Source organism: Giraffa tippelskirchi, chromosome X, assembly GCF_054371585.1.
Source record: "Giraffa tippelskirchi isolate mGirTip1 chromosome X, T2T-mGirTip1v1.2.pri, whole genome shotgun sequence".
NCBI classification, from domain to species: Eukaryota; Metazoa; Chordata; class Mammalia; order Artiodactyla; family Giraffidae; genus Giraffa; species Giraffa tippelskirchi.
The window spans coordinates 109,504,352-109,528,496 of NC_137289.1; the positions used below are offsets into that span (position 1 = coordinate 109,504,352).

At 38.2% G+C, this 24,145-nt stretch overlaps 2 protein-coding genes across 12 annotated transcripts in view; one reads left to right on the forward strand and one right to left on the reverse strand.

The window, feature by feature from the left end:
• The window catches only part of CASK (calcium/calmodulin dependent serine protein kinase), a 385,636-nt gene that overhangs the window by 232,589 nt on the left and 128,902 nt on the right, over positions 1 to 24,145 (forward strand). For all 11 annotated transcript variants that reach the window (XM_081564446.1, XM_081564438.1, XM_081564440.1 and 8 more), the window contains exon 6: positions 18,447 to 18,549. In XM_081564446.1, coding sequence (XP_081420572.1) covers positions 18,447 to 18,549 — 103 coding nt within the window. The remainder of the gene's footprint in view (positions 1 to 18,446; positions 18,550 to 24,145) is intronic.
• On the reverse strand, positions 1,916 to 11,603 carry GPR34 (G protein-coupled receptor 34). The gene is made up of 4 exons (XM_081564448.1): positions 11,503 to 11,603; positions 10,797 to 10,888; positions 5,619 to 5,724; positions 1,916 to 4,780 (listed from the first exon to the last, which is right to left on the reverse strand). Exon 4 carries the CDS (start codon positions 4,698 to 4,700, stop codon positions 3,570 to 3,572), a length of 1,131 nt encoding a protein of 376 aa, XP_081420574.1. The 5' UTR covers positions 4,701 to 4,780; positions 5,619 to 5,724; positions 10,797 to 10,888; positions 11,503 to 11,603; the 3' UTR covers positions 1,916 to 3,569.

Genomic DNA, 24,145 nt, shown 5'->3' on the forward strand with positions numbered 1-24,145 from the left:
TATTGTGAAACCACCATGAAACCAGCCCTCCACATCTTAAATTTGAAAATCTCGACTGAACTGAGGCACAATAGCAGGCACTTAGAGGAATTGTGTTCTCAACTGGGTCAAGTAGCTATGAAAAAGGACACTGTATCATCTATCATGAGAGTTTCTATCTCAACCAAGTTGACATAATGCAGATTATATGCTTAGATTCAATCGCTTTGTTGTGATCAAAAATACAAGTTTCTTTAGAAGTTTATGGTGTCCTTTGGTGCCTGACATAAAAGACTCTCCAGTAAATGTCATATCTATTGTGAATATTTTTCCCACTTTGTGCTTTAGCTTTTATTTTTGTTTATGGGTTTTGACCCCCCAAAAAATAGTCTACTTTTTAAAGTCAAAACTATGCATCTTTCCCTATGGTTATTTCTATTTTATTAATAGGGAGTCCTCTCCCTTCCACAGATGAGTTAGTGTTTTAATGCATTCATTATTTACATTTAACTCTGATCCACTTGGAATTTTGGGGAGGTGTGATACAAGTTGTTGTTGTTCAGTTGCTTAGTCATGTCTGACTCTTTGCGACCCTATGGACTGCAGCACGCCAGGCTTCCCTGTCCATCACCATCCACCCTGTCCATCACCATCCATGAGTTTGCTCAAAATCATGTCCATTGAGTCAATACCATCCAACCATCTCTTAACTGGATTTTTATTTTCTTTTAAATAAGCATAGCACTATTTTCAATAAGTGCAGCACTATTTATGATTTCTTCCTTCCCCAATGCTTTTTGTGATGTCGTCTTTATTTGCAGGGATTCTCTCTGAAGGAGGCAAGTGTATCAAAGTCACCCAGAAAAGTTTTAAACCCACTTTGCAAGATTCTTGCACATCGAGAATCTTGGGTTGCCCTCTGACTTGTTCCTGCTTCTACCCTTTTGAGAGATTAATTTGGCATGTAATCTTCTCATGTATCATTGAGGGTCTGCGTAGAGATGTGAGCTCTGCTCCACTGATAAGTTTATCCTTGCATGTGCTCCATACAGTGCCATCATTAATAAAGCATAAGAATAAATTTTAATATCTGGTAAAAGAAGTATCCATTCATATTTCAAAAAACTAGAAAATAATTAGCCTGTTAATATGTTTCTGCAGAATCCAGCCTGCCTGTTGAGAAAACTCTATTTCATGCTGTTTTTCTCTTGTGGATAACTTTCAGTAATGCTTTGCTTCACAGAGCTGTAATTATATTAGTTCTACTTTCATATCAGCAGGACTGAAGAATCTATTTTAAAAAGAAGTTGAAAATAAAACCTTCTGTACTAGAACATCATTTTATTCTCCTATTGACCTGATCTTAGAAATTCAACTGCCATCAAACCCAGCTCTGCACAGAATAACTTTTCCAAAACTAAAGCAATACTCAGCATTTAGGTCTTACTCTTGCAACCAGGCAGTTAATTTTGCCTTTGTTTGGTTTTGCATATGTGAGATGTTATTTAGAGACCTGTTCTGAAGATCTATTGCAAGGTAAGATAAGTATATACTTCTGCATTTCCCTTTTCTGTATGCTTCTAGAACTAAACCTTGGCTTGGGGGAGCTAGGGACAGTATTTCAATAAGAAATAGAAGATTATATATAATACATAGCTTCAAATTTGGTAAGTTTAGCAAGTTTTTCTAAAAATGTAGAAACATTCTACAGGATTCAGGTTACTATAAGGTGTATAGGTTACTATAAGGATTCAGGTTACTATAACATCTGTTGTTATGAGCTTATAGATAGGTTGACTTTTATCAAGATTTATTTTGACACAAATATTATAGCAAGAATTGACTTGGTGTACTTTTTTATTCTTTGAGAATGCCATTGTGCAGGGCTTTATAGGAATTGTCACATTTAATATAAATAATGAGAAAGCTTCTAGAATTATGAGTACATATGTTACTTTTAATGTTCCTTAACTAGTAATAAGAATAGATAATGCATTTTAACCATTCAAACTGTATGTTTACAAGAGACACATAGGGATATAAAATGTTTACTAACAATGTAAAAAAAATTTACTTTGAGAACATGAGAGGAAATCAGTATAGTCATACTTACTCAATTTCAGTTTGGTATTTGTTGATGTTGTCAAAGCAAAGTAATAAAAAATTTATAAGATCCTACTGCATAGCACTGGGAACTATATTCAGTATCCTATGATAAACCATAATGGAAAAGAATATGAAAAAGAATGTACAACTATACTTCAATAAAATAAATTTTTTAAAAAGAATATAAGGGCCCTTTCTCTTAGTTTACTCTCTAGTTATTTTTTAATGGACATGAAAATTTCAGAATTTGCTCCTTTTAATTGTATTCTACAGATTTTCTGTATTGTTACGAAATATTTCAAACACTGAGATACATACCAAAAATAACATAACACTTGTGTACCACCACACAGTCTTAACAAACATTATTAATAATTTGCCATGTTTGCTTCGAATCTCTCCAGATGTAACCATTAACTTCAAATTGGTGTATATGTTTGTGTTACCACATATGTTTTATATTTTTATTGCATATGTATAGATCTGTAAAGAATATGAACATGGTTTTGTATTTTACATAAATTATTTCATATGGTACATACCCTTTGCAGTTTTTGTTTGTTTTTTATTCAATGTTATTTTTGAGAATTCTCCATGTTGATGCATGCAGATGTAGTTTATTTCTCCATTCCTTTGCTGATGCATACTCATACTTAGGTTGTTTCCATTTGTTTATTATTATGAGCAGTAGGTCAGTGAGTATCTTTACATGTGTTTTATGTATATGTTTGAGTGCTTCTGTAAGATGTATACCTAGCAGTGAACTTCCTGGCTCATAGGGTATACGCATCTTTAATTATACTTTACCAAACTGTGCGGTCCAAGATGGCTAAATTGCTAATAAATCTGTTTTAAGTAAGTTGCAGTCTTAAGTCCTGTTGTTAAGCTATTGAATTTTAGCTCATCTATTGTTTGATTTTTATTGTACAGCATTTAAATTCTTCCCATTTTATCTAAGGAGTGATAGATAATGGGTTGATTTCATTTTTGTTAGAATTTTATTAATTATCATTTTATCTGTTTATAGGCTTAGACATAAATGAATACAGTGGCAAATTGTACAAGCTTTTCAAATGACGATGAACATATATTTTCTGACATTTTAAGTCAGTCTTCCAATCAGTTAACTGTTAAACACACTTTAAATTAGTATTAGGTACTTGATTTTGAATAATTACTTTAGTAACTTGAGAAACTATGACATTTTCTTTCATTATTCTATAGTCAAAACCATAAATTTCAGTTAATTTTATAATCTATGTTAACAGCATTAGCCTAACAATATATTTGTAAAAGATTTTATGTACAGACGTACTCCAGTGATGACTGTAAGCTTAGTCTTGAAATATATTACAATTAAGCAAATGAAATATCACAGTTAAGCAAAGAACTTCAGGAAGACCTGAGCTTTGTTTCATGATTTTTTGTTCTTCAAGGAATTAGGCTGCATTTTATCACTTTTTCATATGTTCAACGTAAGTGCTTTAAGAAGTAGTCTGAATTTTAGCCATGGCAGATGTATCATGTAGGGAGTATCCTGGTTTAAATTCTGAAGTACTTTCACTCCTGCTTGCTTCCCCTTGAAATCGTCTAGAAAGAAGCTGGCACATTATCTTGCGAATATTACTGGACATCAGGAAATACATGACTGGATCTAAACAGCTGTTAAAAGATGAGAAAACCAGCATGATCTCATTGGTTTTGTGAACGATTTCCTTCCAATAGCAAGATGACACATTTAGCTGTGAAGAAATATAGACAAATCGGAAGGCGTGGTAGGGAACAAAGCATACAGTAAAAATGATAAGCACAATGAAGGAATTCCGGGCGGTAGTGGCATATTTACCAGAATTTGGAAATTTTGACCTCCTTTTAGAAATCCTCAGTAGATTCTTGCCAATCTTAATATATGAAAGGATGATTAGTAGGAAAATTAGCCAGAACATTACCACAAGAATGTAGTTAAAAATTGCTTCTCCTTTTGCATTGAGCTTATCTCTGTAATGGAAGCACATCGTGGAGTTATGACCTCCTTTCTTAAGGGTTAAAATAATCATAGTTAAAAATCCAGCAAGAGCAACTATCCATACTATACAGCAAACATAAATACTCTGCTTGGTTGTTATTGCCTTCCGTTGTTGGATAGACCGATTAATTTTGATGTAACGATCCAAACTGATGAATCCAAGCAAAATAATGCTAATATACATGTTCATATAAAATAGTGTTCCCACAACCTTGCAAAGAATCACACCTAGTGTCCACTTGTTTTGATTAATGTGATACATTATTCGGAAAGGGAGGCAGAAGATAAGTAAGAGGTCTGCAATGGCTACATTGAGTAGGTAAATCTGAATGGAATTTCTTTTGCGGTGGATACCCAGAAATACATAGAGGGCAATTATGTTTCCAACCAGCCCCATGATGAAAATAACAGAGTAGAATGTTATTAACACACTAGAGAGTAATTTTTCATCCATGGAGCAGACAGTAAAATTTGATGCTCCTGAGAAGTTGTGTGGTGATTGGACGCTATGATTAAAGTGCACTCCTTTGGAGGAGCAAGACCAGCTGCTGACTGAAGTTGTCATCATCGTCACCATCTGCCTTCTCATTCTCTTCTGTAGGGATCAAAAGGTGAAGGTGCTAAAAGGACATGTTCCTTGAGTGTAGCTTTTATGTCCTCAGATGTTTCCTACAACAGAATGCCAAACACTGAATGAGTCATTTGTTACGTTTGTAACAATTACTTTAGCTCAAAGCACAAATAGTAAATGATTGATTTTTCAGACATTGTGAGAAACTTTTCTTTTATCCTACTTTGGACCATGTGGATATCTGCACAATGAATGCAGGAGCATTATGGTATCACAAGACAAGCAGCACATAGTGTAGAAGCTGTTGGAACATCCTGCACTAACCTTTTCTATCCTATGGTCAGTGTTCGAGGTCTGTTATTATATTAAAATCAACTGAACTATGGAATTGTCTTTTCTTGGGGAAGCTGGGATGGGAATAGAAATGGAGATAGAGACGACAGCTCATATTTTTCAAAGATGAGTTGTCAGTTTCCCTAAAGTGAAGACATGAGTGAGACATGAGTAAGACATGAGTGAACTGAACCCACTACTGACCCCTATCCAGTTTCCTGCCTTGTCTCTTTCCCTCATAGATGGCATTCATTCATTCATTTTGGCACCTATTGCCATGTAATATGTGACAGACTATGGCAGTCTCTCATTCCACAGTTGTTCAGTCATGTCTGACTCTTTGCACAAATAGTAGATGATTGATTTTTCAGACATTGTGAAAAATGTCCGACTGTGACCCATGGACTGTAGCCCACCAGGCTCCTCTGTCCAAGGAATTCTCCAGACAAGAATACTGGAGTAGGTTGCCATTCCCTTCTCCAGGGAATAGAGGAAAGGGTCCTAAATTTCTTTTTCAATCTAACACCTCATTGAAGGTATTAAAATCACTTGCCTACAGGGGTGTGCAATTAATGTAACAGACCAATAGAGCACAGCACTTGCCTGGTTAGGTAGACTCGCAACATTTGCACAGGAGAGCAAAGTACCCAAACAAAACCAAGACAGGTGATGATGGCCGCCAGAGAGTCAGATTGGAGAGTCCGCTGACCTAGAAGCATAGAGTGGTAATGTAAATAGGAAAGAGGATGTGCAATCCAAGATTTTGAAAGCAAGTACCTGCAGCTGACATAGTCTGTAGGCTAGGGCATTTGAGACTGTTGGTAGTGTGTGAATTCCACTTGTCTGTGGCAGCAGACAATGTTAGCAATGCTATTTGTTACCTGCTCTTTGTTGGGCATCGGCAGCTCTGAAGAGCTCAGTCTGAGAGGTCATCATAAAGAGAAGATGGGAGGATAGGATTCTAGGGGATCTCATCGCATCTCTTTCTTAGAATGACTGCCATACTTCATTACAGAAGCTTCTTAGCAGGTGTAACAGACATTCAGGGTCTCATATCAAAATGAGACCTAACTAACTCTGTGACCTTCAGTCAATAAAATAATCTTTTCTAAGCCTTAGTTTTTTTTTGTTTGTAGAAATGAAAGAAATGCATTCTACAAACAATAAAACTGTTCTTTTGTTTACCCTGGCACATACAGGTGTTCGGTGACAGATTTAAAACAACACCTTTTGGTTAATTTCATTTTGGTGAATATCTTGTGCTAAGTCGCTTCAGTCATGTCTGATTCTTTACATCCCTATGGACTGTAGTCTGCCAGTCTCCTCTATCCATAGGTTTCCCCAGGCAAGAAGACTGGAGTGAGTAGCCATTACCTTCTCCAGGGGATCTTCCCAACCCAGGGATCAAACAGGCATCTCTTATGTCTCCTTCATTGGCAGGCAGGTTGTTTACCACTGTTGTTGTTCAGTTGCCCAGTCATGTCCGACTCTTTGTGACCCCATGGACTGCAGCATGGACCAGGCCCCTCTGTCCCTCACCATATCCTGGAGTTTGCCGAAGTTCATGTCCATTGCATCGGTGATGCCATCCAGCCATCTCATCCTCTGACACCCTCTTCTCCTCCTTCTGCCGTCAATCTTTCCCAGTATCAGGGACTTTTCCACTGAGTCAGCTATTTGCATCAGATGACCAAAATACTGGAGTTTCAGCTTCAGCATCAGTCCTTCCAGTGAGTATTCAGAGTTGATTTCCCTTAAGATTGACTGGTTTGATCTCCTTGCTATCCAAGGGACTCCAGCACCATAGTTCGAAGGCATTAATTCTTTTGCGCTCTGCCTTCTTTACAGTCCAGCTCTCACAATGGTACGTAACCATAGCCTTGACTATATGGACCTTTGTCATCAGAGTTATGTCTCTCCTTTTCAACACATTGTCTAGGTTTGTCATAGCTTTCCTGCCAAGAAGCAAATATCTTCTGATTTCATGGCTGCAGTCACTATCCACAGTGACTTTAGAGCCCAAGAAGAGGAGATCTGTCACTGCTTCTACCTTTTCACCCTCTATTTGCCATGAAGTAATGGAGCCAGATACCATGATCTTAGTTTTTTTAATATTTAGTTTTAAGCCAGCTCTTTCACTCTCCTTCTTTACCCTTGTCCAGAGACTCTTTAGTTCCTCTTTGCTTTCTGCCATTAGAGTGGTTTCATCCACATATCTGAGGTTGCTGATGTTTCTTTACCCCTAGCACCTCCTAAATACTGCTTGTAAAATGAAGGTGAATATGACAGAGACCCTGCTCTCGGAAAATATCTTGGCAGGAGTGTGCATTCAAACTTTGAATGCTGTAAAGTAGATTTGAATTACCGTAATTCATTTCCTGATTTGACATTATACAAAGAGAAAAACATTTGAAAGAACTTAGCCCTTAAAACTCTACCCATAATTTCATCCAGAAGAAACCATTTTAGTACGGCATGAAATTCCAGTTTAAATTTTTGTAAAGAGGGAAATTGAATCCTTGGAAGGGGAACTGACTGGTGAAGAGGAAGTTATGTAATCCCCATGACAGCCTGTCCCCAGAGTGCAGGGCTCAGAACAACAGAGGGAGGGAGGCAAGAGGACAGAGTCCAGTCTTTTGTGTGTCTCAACTGCAGGGAGCCAGATTTCACAAAGTTGTTAGAAACTTACAGGCTTTCTGGTCATCTGAAATTCTAAAAAGGAAAAGGCAATCTAGGAAGAATGGCAGGCTGCCAAAAGTGGAGCTGAGCATGCAATGTAGCTTACCAGGAAGAGAAGAAGGGCCCCTGGAGAGGGACCTGTGTTATGTGGTCACATAGGGAGATGACTGAGGCGCAGGTAGAAATAGCTCATGGCCACTGTGAGCTGAGGCATGACAAGGTGATGTGATTTTGAGAGCTCAAATAGCTGAAATAACTTTGAAAACTGTAGAGGGTTTTTTTTTTTCTTTTCTTTTCTCCATTGCTATATTTTAAACTCCATTAGAGGGCGACAGAGGATGAGATGGTTGGATGGCATCACCGATTCAATGGCCATGAACTTGGACAGACTCTGGGAGATGGTGAGGGACAGGGAAGCGTGGCGTGCTGCAGTCCATGGAGTTGCAGAGTCAGACACGATCGAGCGACTGAACAACAGAGTTAGGAAACAAGTCTGCTTAATTTGCCTCTGTGTACCAAGTGCTTAGCACAATAAATGCTGTTGAATGAAAGAGGGGATTTACTCAAAAACTTTGTGAAGTCCTACATGTGGATATTAAAATCAACTGTTCAAGTACAGAAAGGGCGTTAGCTCCATTAACAGAAACACAGTTGCAGTTGACTGCAGTTGCCATATCCATTGTGTGATGTGGCTGCAACAAAAACTAATCTGTCCTTGGTTGACTTCATGCCTATAGAGTGTCTTAAATGAAGACTGTCCTACTTATCCAGTTCTGTCCTCAGCTGGTAAGGTTTGACCCTGAGTACAGGGTTTCATCCTCAGCAGCACACTAAGAAAAGGCCACAGGGCCAGTGGGGGGTGGGGGCGGGGAAGAGCAAGGAGCAAGTGGAAGCAAACAGGCGCCTGGAGATGGGAATGCATTCAAGGCCATGGAGAAAAGGATTTCATGTTGTGTTGTATGTCTCCCAAAAGCAGAACAAGGACCAGTGAGTAAAAATGCCAGAACAGATGTTGTCTCCTTTTAAGGAAATACTTTTTTAGAATGAAACCATCTATCTTGGGAAGTAGTAAGGGTCTTAGCACCAGAGATTTTTTGAGACTACCATGATTGGGTACTTTGTAGAAGAGACTTGCAGTAACTCTCAGTCTTGGCTACATATTAGAATCCTCTTGTTGGCTTTTTAAAGATACCAATGCCTGGCCCCCTCCTTAGATCTTCTGATTTAATTGGTCTGGAATGGGCTCCAAACAATGGTTTCCTTTAAAGCTCCTCAGGGCATTCTAATGTACAGTCAAAATTGAACCCTTGAGCTAGATGACTGAACCGATAACTAATATTTATTTAGCATTTGCTATGTACCAGGCAACTGGAGAAGGAAACGGCAACCCACTCCAGTATTCTTGCCTGGAGAATCCCAGGGACGGCAGAGCCTGGTGGGCTGCCGTCTATGGGGTCGCACAGAGTCGGACACGACTGAAGCGACTTAGCAGCATGTACCAGGCAGTGTGTTAATAAGCGCATTTATATTATTTCATTTGCATAATCCTTATAATAACTTTGTGAGGGAGGTATTAATGAAAAATAAAGATGTTCATGATTGCTACCCATGACCACAGATCCGTCTGACTTTCAGAGCCAGTGATCCGTTTCACCAAACCTTGCTCCTCCTAATCCCATATGATCAGCATTTTCTTTATTAATGATGAGTTCTGTCAGCAGTACTTTGATATGATTCCTTTAACATTATCCACACTAGCGATTTTAAGGAAAGATGCTGTCACTTAAATTTACCTCTTTGGAAAAGGTACTAATCTTTTTGTTTGCTATGTTCATGAAAATAAGTAAGTCAGTCCAGAGTTTGCTGAAATTCTCAGAATGTTGAGCAGATTTTCCCCCAAAGTATATCTTTTCAAACTTATTTCTAGGCCTGATAGCCATGATCAAGATGTTTCTAGAAAGCCATTTAGCACAAAGCCTGAAACCATTTGCCTCAGCTCCAATCTTCAGATAAAATAAATAATAGTTGGGTAAGATCACCAATAAACCTTCCTTGTTTTTCTGCATTTTCAAGCTCAAAGAGAACAATGTGTTTTTTTAAATAGTAGTAATATCCATTATTTAGAAACCCATATTGAATGGCTAGTGCTGTCATTTATTAATGAATTAACAGATTAGATTCCATTTTGATCTTAATGGCTGATTTCTATCTCCTTTACAATGTGCCAGTCACTTTCTCTTCCCAAGGCCATTTACTGATGTTTTCAAAACTACTTACTTGATTTATTAAGAGTGGCCAGTGAAGATAAGAAACAAATCACTACATTCACAGAGTGGACCAATTTCCCAGTGGATATGAGTTGTGACTTGTGTGAAGTGGTCACTGTGGTTTTTTGATAGTAGATGGTTAATGGTTTTTAATGGTATTACTTGACAAATCCTGACCTTTACAACCCTGTTATTAGTGCTGCATTGTACCCATTAGCACCACCTTTCCATGCCAGTAATTTTTCAACTGGCTGCTATAGGAACTTCTGTACTGGAGGGCAGGACCCAAGATTCCACTGTGGCCTCCAATGAGCAAAAGCTTTTTAAATGCAGTTTTGGGGGACTTCTCTGGTAGCACAGAGGATAAGAATCCACCTGCCATTGCAGGGGACATAGGTTCAATCCCTGGTCCAGGAGGATTGCACATGCCACGGAGCAACTAAACTCATTGCCCACAACTACTGAGCCCATGCTCTAGCGCCCTCGAGCCACAACTCCTGAGCCCGTATGCCACAACTACTGAAGCCTGCCCACTCTAAGGCCCACAAGCCGCAACTACTGCGTCCTGCAACTACTGAACCCCATGTGCCTAGAGCCTGTGCTCTGCAACTACAGAAGCCACTGCAATGAGAATCCCCCACACCACAATTAGAGAAAGCCCACACAAAACAACAAAGACCCAGCACAACCAAAAATAAATGTTTAAAAATAGTTGAAGCATTTCAGAATTTATAGCTAATAAAATATCAGTGAAAATTATTTCCCATATAATAAATTAATGTATAAAAATGCAGTTTGGGTATGTTTGTGAAAACATCACATAGAAAATACATACCTGTTTGGCAGTGCTATCAGCCTTTCACATTTGTAGTTTGACGTGATATTCACTGAATCATTCAGGCCATGCTTTAAAAATTGCACTAATTGCTGCATACAAAATGAAAATTAAAAAGCATGTCAGTTTGGAAAGAATACTATTAGTATTACATAAGGTTTTGTTATCAATTTAACTGTGGTTAAAACATTTTTTAAAATTTAAATGTGTTGACTAAAGTGTATTTTGCTTTTTCTTTTCTCTAATGTTCACCATAGTAACCTCTGAAACGTGAAACTTAAATTTTAATTGGTCTAGTAATGACCATAAAATAGAAGCCATATAATAAGGAAAATACTATCATTAAAAGTAGGGAGTCAGCATAACTTAAAAGGTACTTACACACTGGAAATAAAGTGTGTTACATACGAAAACAACTTTTAATTGATTCAAATAGATCTGCAAGTCTTTGTCCAGGATACAAAACATAGTACAAACAACATGACCATATTGATAGTATGATCTTAAACATCGCATATCCTAAAGAAGACACAGCCCCATTTTAAGTCAAGTCAAGGCAGTGGTATCCTTCAAGCAGTTTACTCAGAGTTCTGGAAGCAAAGCGTTGCTAGTCACCCATGAAGCAGGTTTCATTTTTATTATTCAGAGCATCAAAATGTAACTTCAAAAAGGATCATTTATGCAGTGGAAATCAAGACATACTCACAGTTCAGGCTCTCCTGAAGTAAAAGGAGCTGATCCCCAAGCTTCCCTACACACAGACTAGTCTTGGTGTGTCAGCTGGGTTCCTCCATCCGGTTGTGGTGCAATTGGTTGGGTTTGTCTTTTTTAATATATTTGAGTGTGGTAATAGGTGTATTTTTTCTCCTTTCTTTTTTCAATATGACAACCCTTAGACTCCCTGTGAAAATATTAAAAACTCTACCACTATGCAAAACTTTTATCTTTAAGCTCAATCAACACTTAACTTTAGGAAATTGCTTGTATCTTTTACATGAATACCTTCCACCTTGACAATTATGAAAAGTTTTCCCTCCTCCCCCCCAAATAAAGAAGTCTATAAATTCTAAACTAAAATATTCATTTTCTGTTTTCCCTAAGTAATGATACGTAATATGCTGTCTGGACTTTTAAAGCATAAGCATTTAATTTCTCTTTCTGGATTCATTTTAGAAACTGGCAATCAACATAAAATGGCACTCCTGTATTGCATTATAGTAACATGAATAATGAATCATTTTATTATTTAGTTTTAAAGTGTTACTTAGTGTGTTTTATGTACTCCCTTAATTAAGACCTTGGATTTATTTTCTAACAGAATCTTATAATTTTAGGATTACATGAAATTTGTGATAATAGTCTCTCCTTGATAAACTCTCCCAAGTAGATTGAAATATCTCCTATATTTTAAAGAAAATAGTGAAGTTACTCTGCAGGGAGTGTTTTTGGTCCTAATCCAATGTTTAACCACTATATGTCCATCTATGTAACTGCTGGCCCTGCAGTTTAATCACATTTCCCCTTTTTTTTTGTTGTCATCTGAAATGAAGAAAAGTTAGTTCTTATCCTCCCCATAATTATTGCCCTGCAACTCTGTTTATTTTGCACTAAATAATATTTAACTCATTGGGCTTTATCTAACAATTCTAATTATCTTGGAGTACATTCTCTCTCCTAAACATCTTATTCTACAGAGCTCTTAGTTTGTTATAAATTTGACACATGGGACGGAATATTTTTAAATTGCTAGAATAAAAACATTTTTTAGCTCTTACTTCCCCCTGAACTTCTGAGAAGGAAGATCATTACTGTATTGGTCTCAGAGGAATTTCGTGTGTTGGGGGGGTGAAAAAGCACATAAATTAAATTAACCACCTTAACTATTTTTAAATGTAGAGTTTAATGGTGTTAAGTATATTTATATTGTGCAAATATACTTATATTGTTATATTTATGCTTTGTAAGTGTATTTATATTCTTTAGGGGTGCTAAATATACTTATTGTTGTGTTTGTATCTAGAAATTTTTCATCTTGCAAAACTGAAATTTTGTGTCCACTAAACAAGAACCCCTCCTCCCTCTACCCTCATCCTTGGCAACTACCTTTCTACTTTCTGTGATTTTCAATACTCTAGATAATTCATCTGAGTCAAATCATACAGTATTTGGCTTTTTATGCCTGGCTTATTTTGTTTAGTACAATATCCTTGAGGTTCACCCATGTTGTACCATATGACAGAATTTCCTGCTTTTTAAAGGTACATAATATTCTACTGTATGTATAGACCACATTTTCTTTATCCATTCATCTGTCAGTGAACATTTGCATTGCTTCCACCTCTTGACTATTGTGAATAATGCTGCAATAAACACAGGTGTGCAAATAGCTTTTCAGGATCCTGGCAGGAATTTTTTAATGACTAGTGTTTATTATATGTTCTATTTCATAAAATCTAATATAAATTTTTTTATAATGGTAGCTATTTTTCCACACCTAAGCCATCCCCTTTTCAAAACACTAATTCTGTTTCAATCTTTAGTTCCCTAATGACCCTACTGTGACCCAATTTTGAGTATAAGCTTTTCTTAGTTCTTCCTTTGTATGAGCCTTTTTCCTGTTCATTCTGAGCTTTCTGCTTTTTGTCTTGGTGTTCTTAGCTTATTCCCATACATCCTCTTCCGCTCAACCTTCCCCTTCCTTGAACTTTGTTGCTATCTTAGCTCTTTATACAAAAGATAAAAGAAGAAATAAACGGATATGCTGGTTTCGTGCTCTTACTGATATCACCCACTTCTCTTTATCTAAATCCCAACCCTGGTTAAATTTAGCTGACCCCCCCACACTCCAGGCCTGAACCCCACCAGCTAAAATGAGGACTGCTGGGTGTAAGCACAGAATAGTCTTGATGGGTCTTGCTTTAAACTCATGACCACACACCTTAGGTGGGCTCCTATGCTGCCAGCAGTCCTCTATTTCCTTAGTGTGGGGCTTCTCAAAGCATGGGTTCCCAGACTAGTAGCATCAGCGTCACTCAGGAACTTGTTAGAAATGCATGTTCTTAACCTCATCCCAGACCTTATGAGTCAGAAACTTGGGGGGATGTAGGCCAGCAACTCTGTATGATACTAAAGTTTGAGAACCACTGTCTTAGTTCATTTTCCTATCCTTTGAAAATACTTTTTCACACCTTCACTCTTCTCACGCTGCCAACAGCCCCCTCTCCTTCCTCACTGCCACTTGCTGATCACTTTTTATTTCAAGTAAATGGAAAATAGAAGTGCTCAGAAGAGAACTTCCTCATCTTCTAACATTCACATCTGCCTGCGTCTACAGGTGCCTCCCTCACTGTCACTAGAGCCAACCCGCTTCCCACTTAGACACTACATCCCATCCCCTTTCTTTTCTGAGGTCATTTTTTTCCTTTCTACAGGATCTTTCCCACCAGCATGCAAATGTCTGTCTTTAAAAAACAGAACAAAACTTCCCTGAAGATGTCAATGGAGTGATCTAATGCATGTTTTTATGTGAAAATTTGGAGTATTTGTATGCATTGTCTCATTTTCAAAACAAAACAATGGAAGGATAAACCAAAAACTGATACACACAGTTGCCAATGAGGAGGGAGAGACTGGGCTTGAGGAGAGGGAACAAAAGGTAGGCCTCTCTGAAAGGTGTTTGTTTATGGTTGGGCTTCCCTAGTGGCTGAGACAGTAAAGGATCTGCCTGTTATGCAGGAGACGTAGGTTTGATTCCTGGGTCGGGAAGATCCCCTAGAGAAGGGAATGGCAACCCACTTCAGTATTCTTGCCTGGAGAATCCCATGGACAGAGGAGTCTGGTGGGCTACAGTCCATGGAGTCCCAAAGAGTCAATTCAGACATGACTGAGCGACTAAACACAGTTGCCTTTGAAACTTTATGAACATGTTTTGTATAATTAGAGCACCAAATTAAGTCAAAATCTAGTTAAAACAAATTGACCTCACTATGTAACAAATTGAAAGTATAACCACAAGGAGAATTCTTTTAAGTGACTTTAAAATAGGGTTACAGGTAAAGTATTATACAAGGAATTGCAGGCACCTTTCACTCAGATTCCTCATACGTGAACATTTTACTGGTGAAATGATGTGGTTTGTTTTAAAAGACTTCAGCAAAAATATAATAACAATAAATGGTTGGAGATAGATAAAACAATAATGACAGAATGTCAATAATTGTGAAACTTGGCGATTGGTACATGAAGGCTTTGTTAATTTGGTTTCTCCAGTTGTAAATGTTAAAAAGTTAAAGAAACTTCCTTGGCTTCACATTCTCTTCTAGCTACATCCCATTTTTCTAATCCTACTACAGTAAAGTTTTGAAAGATATCTGAATTTGCTATTTCCACATCATCTCTTCCTATTCTCTCTTGAACATAGTTCAGTGGGGATTTTTGTCTCTGTTATACCACCAAATGGCAACCCACTCCAGTATTCTTGCCTGTAGAATCCCATGGACAAAGGAGCCTGGCAAGCTACAGTCCATGGGGTCACAAAGAGTTGGACATGACTGAGTGACTTCACGTTCACTTTTATACCACCAAAACTCTTCTTTTTGAGGTCATCAGTGAATTTCAAGTTGCCGGATATCATGATCAATTCTCACCTTTAATGACTGTAATGCTAGCCTTTCAGGAGACCAGTGTCTTCTGATTTTCCCCCTACTTCACTGTCCAGACATTTTGTTTCCTTTGCTAGATTGTTCTCATCTTCCTTGCCTTGAATACTGGTGTGTACCAGGTCTCAATTCTCTGACCTCATCTTCTCTATTAGTAGTTCACTCTCTAAGTGATTTCATTCATTATCTTGGCTATAAATATTAGGTACATGCTTTTGATCCCAAATTTATATCTCTAGTCCCAGCCTTCCCTCTCCTGTCTTACATGACCTCACACTCAATTTGTGTAAAACCAAATTCTCGATCCCTCTTTCATATTTCTACTCCTGTGTTTCCCAAATTCAGTAAATGACATCCTCATTTTCACTCAGTTGCTCAGGAAAAAACCTAATTACCATACTTGACCTCTCTCTCTCTTTCACACCCAATATCCAGCAGCAGTTCTTGTCAAATTTACCTTCAGAACATATCCTGAATGTGATCACTTTTTACCCTCCCAGCCTCTATAACTCTGGTCTAGTCCAAATCACCATCTTCTCTTCCCTGAACACCCACGGAAGCCTCCTACCTGGCTCCTTTCATCCATTCTTGCACCCTTGCCATTTCTTCTCCACGCAGCAGCTCAAGTGATCCTTTCCAAACCTAAAACAGGATCTTAATGCTCTCCTGCTCAAAACTTCCCAATGGTTTCCCATCTTGCTCAGCCTAAAACCCAGAGTTCTGTCCTTGACTTCAAAACCCTAGACAATAGGGTCATTGATCATCTGAATCTCATTTCCTACCACTCTTACCTTTGTTCATTCCTTTCCCAACACACTGGCTTCCTCACTCTTCTCCAAACATAGCAACCCGCTTCGTGCCTCTGAGCTTTTCTATGTAGTATGCTTCACACCAAGATCTTACCACTGTGTGACTTTCTGCTGCTTCATTCTGGTATATGTTCACCTATTACCCTATTAGAGAGGTCTTCTCTGACACTCCTTGTCTTACTAAATAGCAACTCCCTAGTCTCCAAACCTGTAACACCTACCTCCTTACCAGCTTAATTTTCCCTCCCTAGCACTTAACATTCGAGTCTTCTATTCATTTACGTATGTTGGTTTCTTTGTTTATTCTTTATCTTAAGTTCCAATTTTATGACTTATCTCACTAAAGGGTTTGTTGAGAGTGACTGAATTCACACCCTGTTGGGTAAATCTCAGTGTAACATTAACTTAAGTGTAAATATAGTCAACAAACTATAAAGTGTATACCCTGGGATTCCAATTTAAGCTTCTACTACTCCTTCCTAAGAAGGTAATGATGACACTGGCCGGGAGACCCTGTCTGGGTCTAGCCTGTATTTTCTTCTTCTGCATCAGGCCCATCCTTTTCTAGGCTTGTTCATTTGCCGTGCCCCACACTAGATCTCTTATCACTGATCTCTGTTTGAACCAACTGAAAGTTCGCATTGAGAGAGAGCAACAGAGTTGGTTTCTGTAGAGGTCTGCCTGTCCTTCCATAGACCCTACCAGCTACTTTGTGTCTTCCTGCAGTTTGCTCACCATCCATGTACACTTGCTTTTCCTCTCCTCTTTCTCTCACTCATACACACATTTACACTCAAGGGCTCATTTTTCTTTGTGCTACACTCTATTGTAAAGGTCTTTAAATACCCTTGGACAAAAAATAACTTCTAAAGTATAAAAGAATCCGTCCCACTTTTGCATATCCATCATTAAACATCACTCTGGGTGTACCAGCTCATCATTTTATTGCATGGGTCTCTTCATGCCCACTATCATGTAGGCTAAACCTGAACTAAAACTGGGTCATTTTATATCTGATCAAGTGTGGGAGAGAATATAAAAGACCTTTATCTTCTAAGCCTGAAGAGGCTTGCCTTTTTCACTAAACCCATATTTTAAGAGCAGGTCATAGCATATGTAATGTTAGTCACAGAGAGGAGCATAGTATTTGAGCAGAGACCAAAGTTCCCTACAATTAAATGCCTTCCCGACACCAGCCCCAACAAGGTCCCAGAAAAAGGCAGATGCAGGAGGACTAGGTCCTATAAAGAGACTCTCACTGTAACCAAAAATCATATGATTCTTAGAGAGCCCTGGTCAAGCAGCTGCTCCTCGGGGGGGGTGTCTTTACCCTGGACTAGAGGCCAGCCCAGTAGTCTCCTTTCCCCCTTCTCTTTTCTCACTTCCCCTTCCCACAGAGAGGAAGGGCACATCCAGAGAAGAGACCCCAGGAAGGAAGAGCATTGAATTCCCGAGGAGAAGGGCTCAATTAAAGTCATTAAATCTTACTTGGGAGTGGAATGAATAAAGAAAAATTGGATGGTGGGAGAGGGGGCAGAGAAAGGGTCATCAACATCCCCTAAGGGCCAAGATACAGCAGCTCTGTAGATCAAGTCAGATTTCAAGAAACTTAGGTGTAAAATATACTTTTCCTTAAACAGATGTAGGCTGTCACTCAGTGAGAGAAAATATTGCATGAAAAGGCAGAAAACACATCTGTCTGTCTGTCTTGAACATCCATTCTTCCTGAGTAGTTCCAAGCACCATACCCTAATCTTGGAAGCAAATAATTCCTGAAAAATGTTGGATAAAACAGGTAAGTCTTTGGAGAAATCAGCCAGATATGAGAATAGACAAATAATTCAAGCATCCAAAGTAATTCCAGGAGTTTTTAAAGTATTTTACTATATGGGCTTCCCTGATGGCTCAGTGGTTAAGAATCCACCTGCCAATGCAGGAGACGCAGGTTCAATCCTTGGTCCGGGAAGATCCCCTGGAGAAGGAAATGCCAACCCACTCTAGTATTCTTGCCTGGGAAATCCTATGGACAGAGGAGCCTAACAGGCTACAGTCCAAGGGGTCACAAAGAGTCAGACACGGCTTAGCGACTGAACAGCAACAAATATGGTCATGTTATTTGGCTTTGTGTAAATTGTTCATTGACAATTAATCATTTTCTTTGGTTTGTTTGTTTTTCTTTTCAGCCCCACTGTGTTCTCCTTGCCTCAAAGGAAAATTCGGCACCTGTTAAACTTGGGGGCTTTGGGGTAGCTATTCAATTAGGGGAGTCTGGACTTGTAGCTGGAGGTAAGAATGCTTTTTTAAAAAATTTCCTTCAAAACCGCATCACTTTTTAGGCTGGTATAAAATTTTCAAACTAAATATTAGTCTATCATCAGTGTTTCATACCACGTTCGACCCCACCCCAAAAAAGTGCCATAATGTAGTTTTGAATTTAATAATTCTATAATCATAGTTAGAATTTTAGTCCCTGAAGAATAGACTCCATCTTTTTACTCTTTGTATCCTCAACATTTAACAGGGAAGAGACTCAACATACAGAGATTAAAACGGTATTAGAAGAAGGTGATATTTGAGGCAAAGTGACTTTTAAAGCTGAACTGGCCAAATGAAGTCAAATCTAAAGTGTGTGGATTCACTCCTTTCAGGTTATATCTGTGGCTGATTTTTAATTTCACGCTGCTTTCCTCTTTCCGTTTGTGAAAGAGTCACACTCAGGCCATCAGTCTGTGTGTTTGGGAAGAGCAAGCAGATATGAGCACAGACTGATTTTATTATTAGCCAAAGCAAACATAACTAGAAATTTCCCATGCCAGAATAAAAAAGGAAGAAAAGTTAAAACAAACGTTCTTCACCAGTATGCAGAGGTGGATGCTAATTACAGATTCAAGTATTTGGTTTCATTTATTCCTTTCAGTAGATTCCAGCTCAGAATGCTGCCCTGTTTTTAGTTTTGTTCTTTAGTTTTGCAAATTGCTTAGTTCTCCATTCTACCAACTACTAGTCTTCTAGCCATTGCTTTCTATTTTCCATCTCCAAGTACTGCCGGCCTTAATAAAGAGGAAAAATATCAACAGAACCTTTTTAAACCTGTCATCTTTCAAGAATGCTTATATTAAATTCAAATACCTGACAAATGATAAATATCAAAATAATAATCTTTTACACAGAATATTTCATTTCATTTCATTTACTGTTACTAAAACATCAAAGCAGTATTAACATAGATCATCTTCTGAAAAATGAGCTATGAGTCATAGTTGTAGTCTTTGAATCATTATTTTACCACATTGCCCTCCAAAATTAAATTGTGTTTAGATTTTCTTCTAGTTTTGTGTTTTCTTCTAGTCATTTCTTCTAATCATTTCCAAAAATATGATAAATTGCAAGTTTTGAAAACTGATTATTTTTTCTTCTAATTCTAATGAACTAGTGAATTCAAAACCAATGAAAAGTTTGAAACTTAATCATCTGCGATCAGAAGACTGACTATAGGGTCAGGTAACAACATGCAGTTTAATCATAGAATCACTGAATCAGAATTCGAAGAGGCCTTAACTTCTCCAGTCTTGTAAACTAATGATTGAATTCTCTCATAAAATTCCCTGCAAAAGACTGAGCTCTAGTTTAATTCCTCAGGTGGCAAAGAATTCACTATGTCCCAAGACAGTTCATTCCATTTTTTAAAAGCTCCCTAACTATTGAAATATCCATCCTTGCATTAAACGGAAGTCTATCTTCCTGTAACTTCCACCCAGGAGTCCTACTTCTGGCTTTTGGAGCCATGGTGAGCAATTTTAATCGTTCCACACGATAGTCATTCAGATGCTTAAAAACTGCCATCATATCCGCCTTTTTATCCAAGTTAACTTGCCTAGGTTAATTTAGCCATCATTCCTCACATAAACTGCTTCATTCTCTTGACTGCACCAAGTATGGAGCCAAAACCGAGCACATCTCCAAGGCACTTCCAACACATAGAAACTTGAAGCTATCACTGCTTTTGCTGTGGATCTTACATTCCTATTAGCCTCCCCAAATTGCATGAGCTTTTTGGACAACCCTGTTGTAACACTGGTGGCTCATATTAATCTTGCAGTCAACTACAAATCCCAAGTTGTTTCTAAACAAACATTGCTGTTTAACTCTCTCACATCCACTATTTGTACAGATCACCCCCATGTTAAGACTACGCAATTAAATAACAAATTCTGATGATTACATCCTCAAGGTTGATGGGAAGATATGATGTAAAATGAATTCCTTTTATATGCAGTTATATATATTGGCCATTTAGAGTGACTTTGTTTCTCTTGATCTCAGTTTGCATCCTGTTAGCATTAAACATGGTATGGGCTTCATTTTACTATGTACCTTGACCGAAGGGGAAAAACAGATTCATGACTTATCCAGACATTTTTTGCATGTTAATCTATTTTCCTAAAGTCCATGAATCTTTCCCATCAAGTTTGTATTTTTAAAGCTGATTTTTAACCCACAGTGTATCAGTTGTGTAAAATTTATTTTTCTCAGTCCTTATAGAGTTAAAATACTTTGTGGTGGTCAAAATACTGTCATTTCTTAAACATACCTTTGCTTGCATTACTACTTCAAGCATTACAATGTCTTTAAAATGCAATCTACATATATAGATAAAGGATAAATGATTTCTCTTATAAAAAGTTTTCATGTTGTTTAAGACACTTCTGAAAATGTATCAGCTCATTTGCTAATATCTAAAAGAAAGCTATTTTCCTGTTAGATTGGAATCTTTGATCACTCAGTCCTCCAAATCAAAAGTAATTCTGTCCATTATATGTTCTATATAGTAAAAAGCCATTTACATGTATTTACACGTTCCCTACCAGAAATTCAGCTGTTTGGAAAACTCACCTATCCAGAATATAACTAGGAACCTAGAAAATAAATGTAATAGCAGCAAGACATTTCCTGCCCTTAATGCCTGTTCATGATTCTCTCAAGCGAGCATGTGGAGACACACTCTGAGGCTGACATGCTTCCATTTTTCAGAAAGTTTTTTGGATTGACGTTCCTTCATAGCTTACACCTGCCTTTCCCTCCAGTTAGAATGCCTTTTATCATTTTGTGTATCTAGTTGACGAAGTATTCTTAGAAGCAGGCTGATTTTCACCATCCCAAATTAGGTAACCCTGTTCCTTCTCTCCCATATTCCCATTGCTGTCTGACCTACATGCCTTCATGTAGCATTTCATGCGGGGGTTTGTAATTATATCAAAGACTGAGCTTTGTGAGGGCAAAGGGGGACCATGGCTTATCCCTTGTATGTCCCCAGTGGTCTTAGACCACTGTGTCTAGGACCCAGCAGGCACTTGGGAAATTTTTACTAAGTGAAAGAATCTGGTTTCTAATGAGTTTACAGTTTGTAGCAAATTTTATGCAACAAATGAGGAGAAGACAAAGCTAGAGTAAGCATAGTGAAAGAAAAGAAATGAAAGCCTGATCAAAAAAAAATATGTTGAGCAGATACCAAAAGTTGGAAAGCACAGCAGCCTTTTATACTGAAAAAATCAACCTTAATTCTCTGGGGTATGCAATGCATTTTTGGTTCTAATACCAGATTTCTTTCATTGGTAACACAATAATAATTCTGAGTCATCAAGAAAATGTTGAATAATGTGCAGCATCTTGTATAAAAGAAGTCAGGAAATTATAGAAAGAGAGCCATCCAAAATTCTTAAAGTGAAAAAGGGTGGGTGTGTAAAGATTCAAGTCCTAAAGTATAATGAATATGTACCTATTCAGAACAACTCCCCCTTCCCTGAGGTTCTGGGTAATAAGGTTTTATTATATTATCAAAAAAACTAACATTTAAATTTTTAAATGCACATCTGAAGTGTCATAGATACAGTGACATTTAATTTGGTTTGATAATTGGCTTCCCGTTCTTAGAATTCTGTGGTCAGCATCATAAAAATCAAGTGACCACAAAGAAGGAAAAGTCAAGTGATCACAAACCAGGAAATTGGGGAAGTCGGTAAATGTTAAAGAGTAACTCCAGTCCTTTCACATTCTACCAATCTGCATGAAATAAATTTTAAAAAATCCACTCCTATAAATTCTTTCGCTTCCCTGGTGGCTCCAGTGGTAAAGAATCCGCCTGCAATGCAGGAGACCCAGGTTCAGTCCCTGGGTCAGGAAGATCCCTTGGAGAAGGGAATGGCAACCCACTCCAGTATTCTTGACTGGAGAACTCCATTGACAGTGGAGCCTGGCGGGCTAACAGTCCATGGAGTCACAAAGAGTCAGACATGACTGAGTGTCTAGCACACACGAAGGTCTTTCCCCTTTTCACTTATGAGTAAATTCCTTAACCAAAAGACATGTATCTTCCTCAAGGATGAACACTGATTCTCCTATACCATGGTAGTCTTCAATCTAGATAACTGGAGAGAACCTCCCCCTGGGTAGCCAGGGCTGGCCATGGGGGCTCTTGACTAGTCCCAGATTGAGGCCTGCATTTTGAGTTGCTTGGCCCTGTCTTGTAGTAAGAGTCAAGTTGCGTTTCCAAGCAGTATCCAACTACCAGCAGGTACCTGGCTGGTGCCCTGATATGAGTACTCTGATCTCTTACCCTGCTTCTCTCTACTGTTACCAGCTCCTGTCCATCAGACCAAGGCACATTTCTCCAAGGGCACTGCTCTGTCCCAGCTGTTAATGAAGTAGGAGGCTTAGTTCTCATCATTTCAAGCTTCTTTATGTTACTTGAGGAAACTAAATGGGGCAACATGAAAATAAAAATCTTTCCTTCTAACCGGTACAGAGTTTCCTCTGATCTACCATACATTTTAAATAAAAATATTTTCACTCCCTGAACCCTGAACATAATCTCCTCTGTTATGGGGGAAGAAGGGGACCCACGATTTGCAGCAAAGGAACATTCCCAATACACAAGCTCAGAGCTGTTCCCAATCATCTCCATCCTAACCAGGTTTGACAATCACCAACAAGACTTTATGATACAGGCTGTCTCTCTAGCTGGATTAGAAGATCTCTGAGGTCTTTTTCTAAACTCTAAACACCGTTCCGAGCTCTCCATAAAGTTTTGTGCAATCTTCGAAATAAAAATGATCTTGGACTAAGGATGACAAGGTGGGGGGTGTAGGGGGGAGGGAAGAGAGGAGGGCACTGGGCCCGCCTAGAGCTAGAAGAGCTGTCAAATCTGGCAGGCAGTCCCCTCCCACAGGAATTTCCATAGGATACAAATCTTTTGTTCTACAGAAGAAAAGGGGGTGCTGAGTTAAAGATGGCTACTGGTGTACAAACAACTGCTTTCAGATTCCTTCCTGAAACCTAATTTTGTTAGGAAAAAGAAAAACACTTTAAAGAAGATAGAAATCAAAGAGAATCAAATGGGAAGAGCCTCATTATTTTGCTTTGGTTTATGTTATATGTTTGCTCTCATTCTCTTCCAATATTAATATTTGAAGGAAGCTAAAATACTATTATAACAAAATATCGTTAACCATTGTTAATTGCTGCAATTAATTCCTAAAATCTATTGAACAGGATTTCAGATTCAGAGTCATATTCCAAGCAAAGTTCTCAGCATTAGGTTTAATTTGAGAATTTCTGTTTGGCAGTCAAAAGTAATCTTTTTCTCCACGGATATTTTCTCACTTGTTCCCCCCTCTCCCTGCCACTGTCTCTGCTCTGTATTTTTAGTAATTTTTTTCAAACGTGAAAATTATAAAATTTAAACAACTTCTTCATGATGCAAGAAATAGGTAAATATTTACCATGGACCCTGCAGAATTCAATAGGAAGTAGCAGTGTTAGAAGACACAGTACCTCTCTCTCCTGGGCTCGGTATTTCAAGAGGTGATTAGATAAAAAATTTTTT

What these genes read in the sequence shown, in the direction of transcription:
- GPR34 (XM_081564448.1), bottom strand. Translation starts at nt 4,700, where the DNA reads ATGAGAAGGCAGATGGTGACGATGATGACAACTTCAGTCAGCAGCTGG.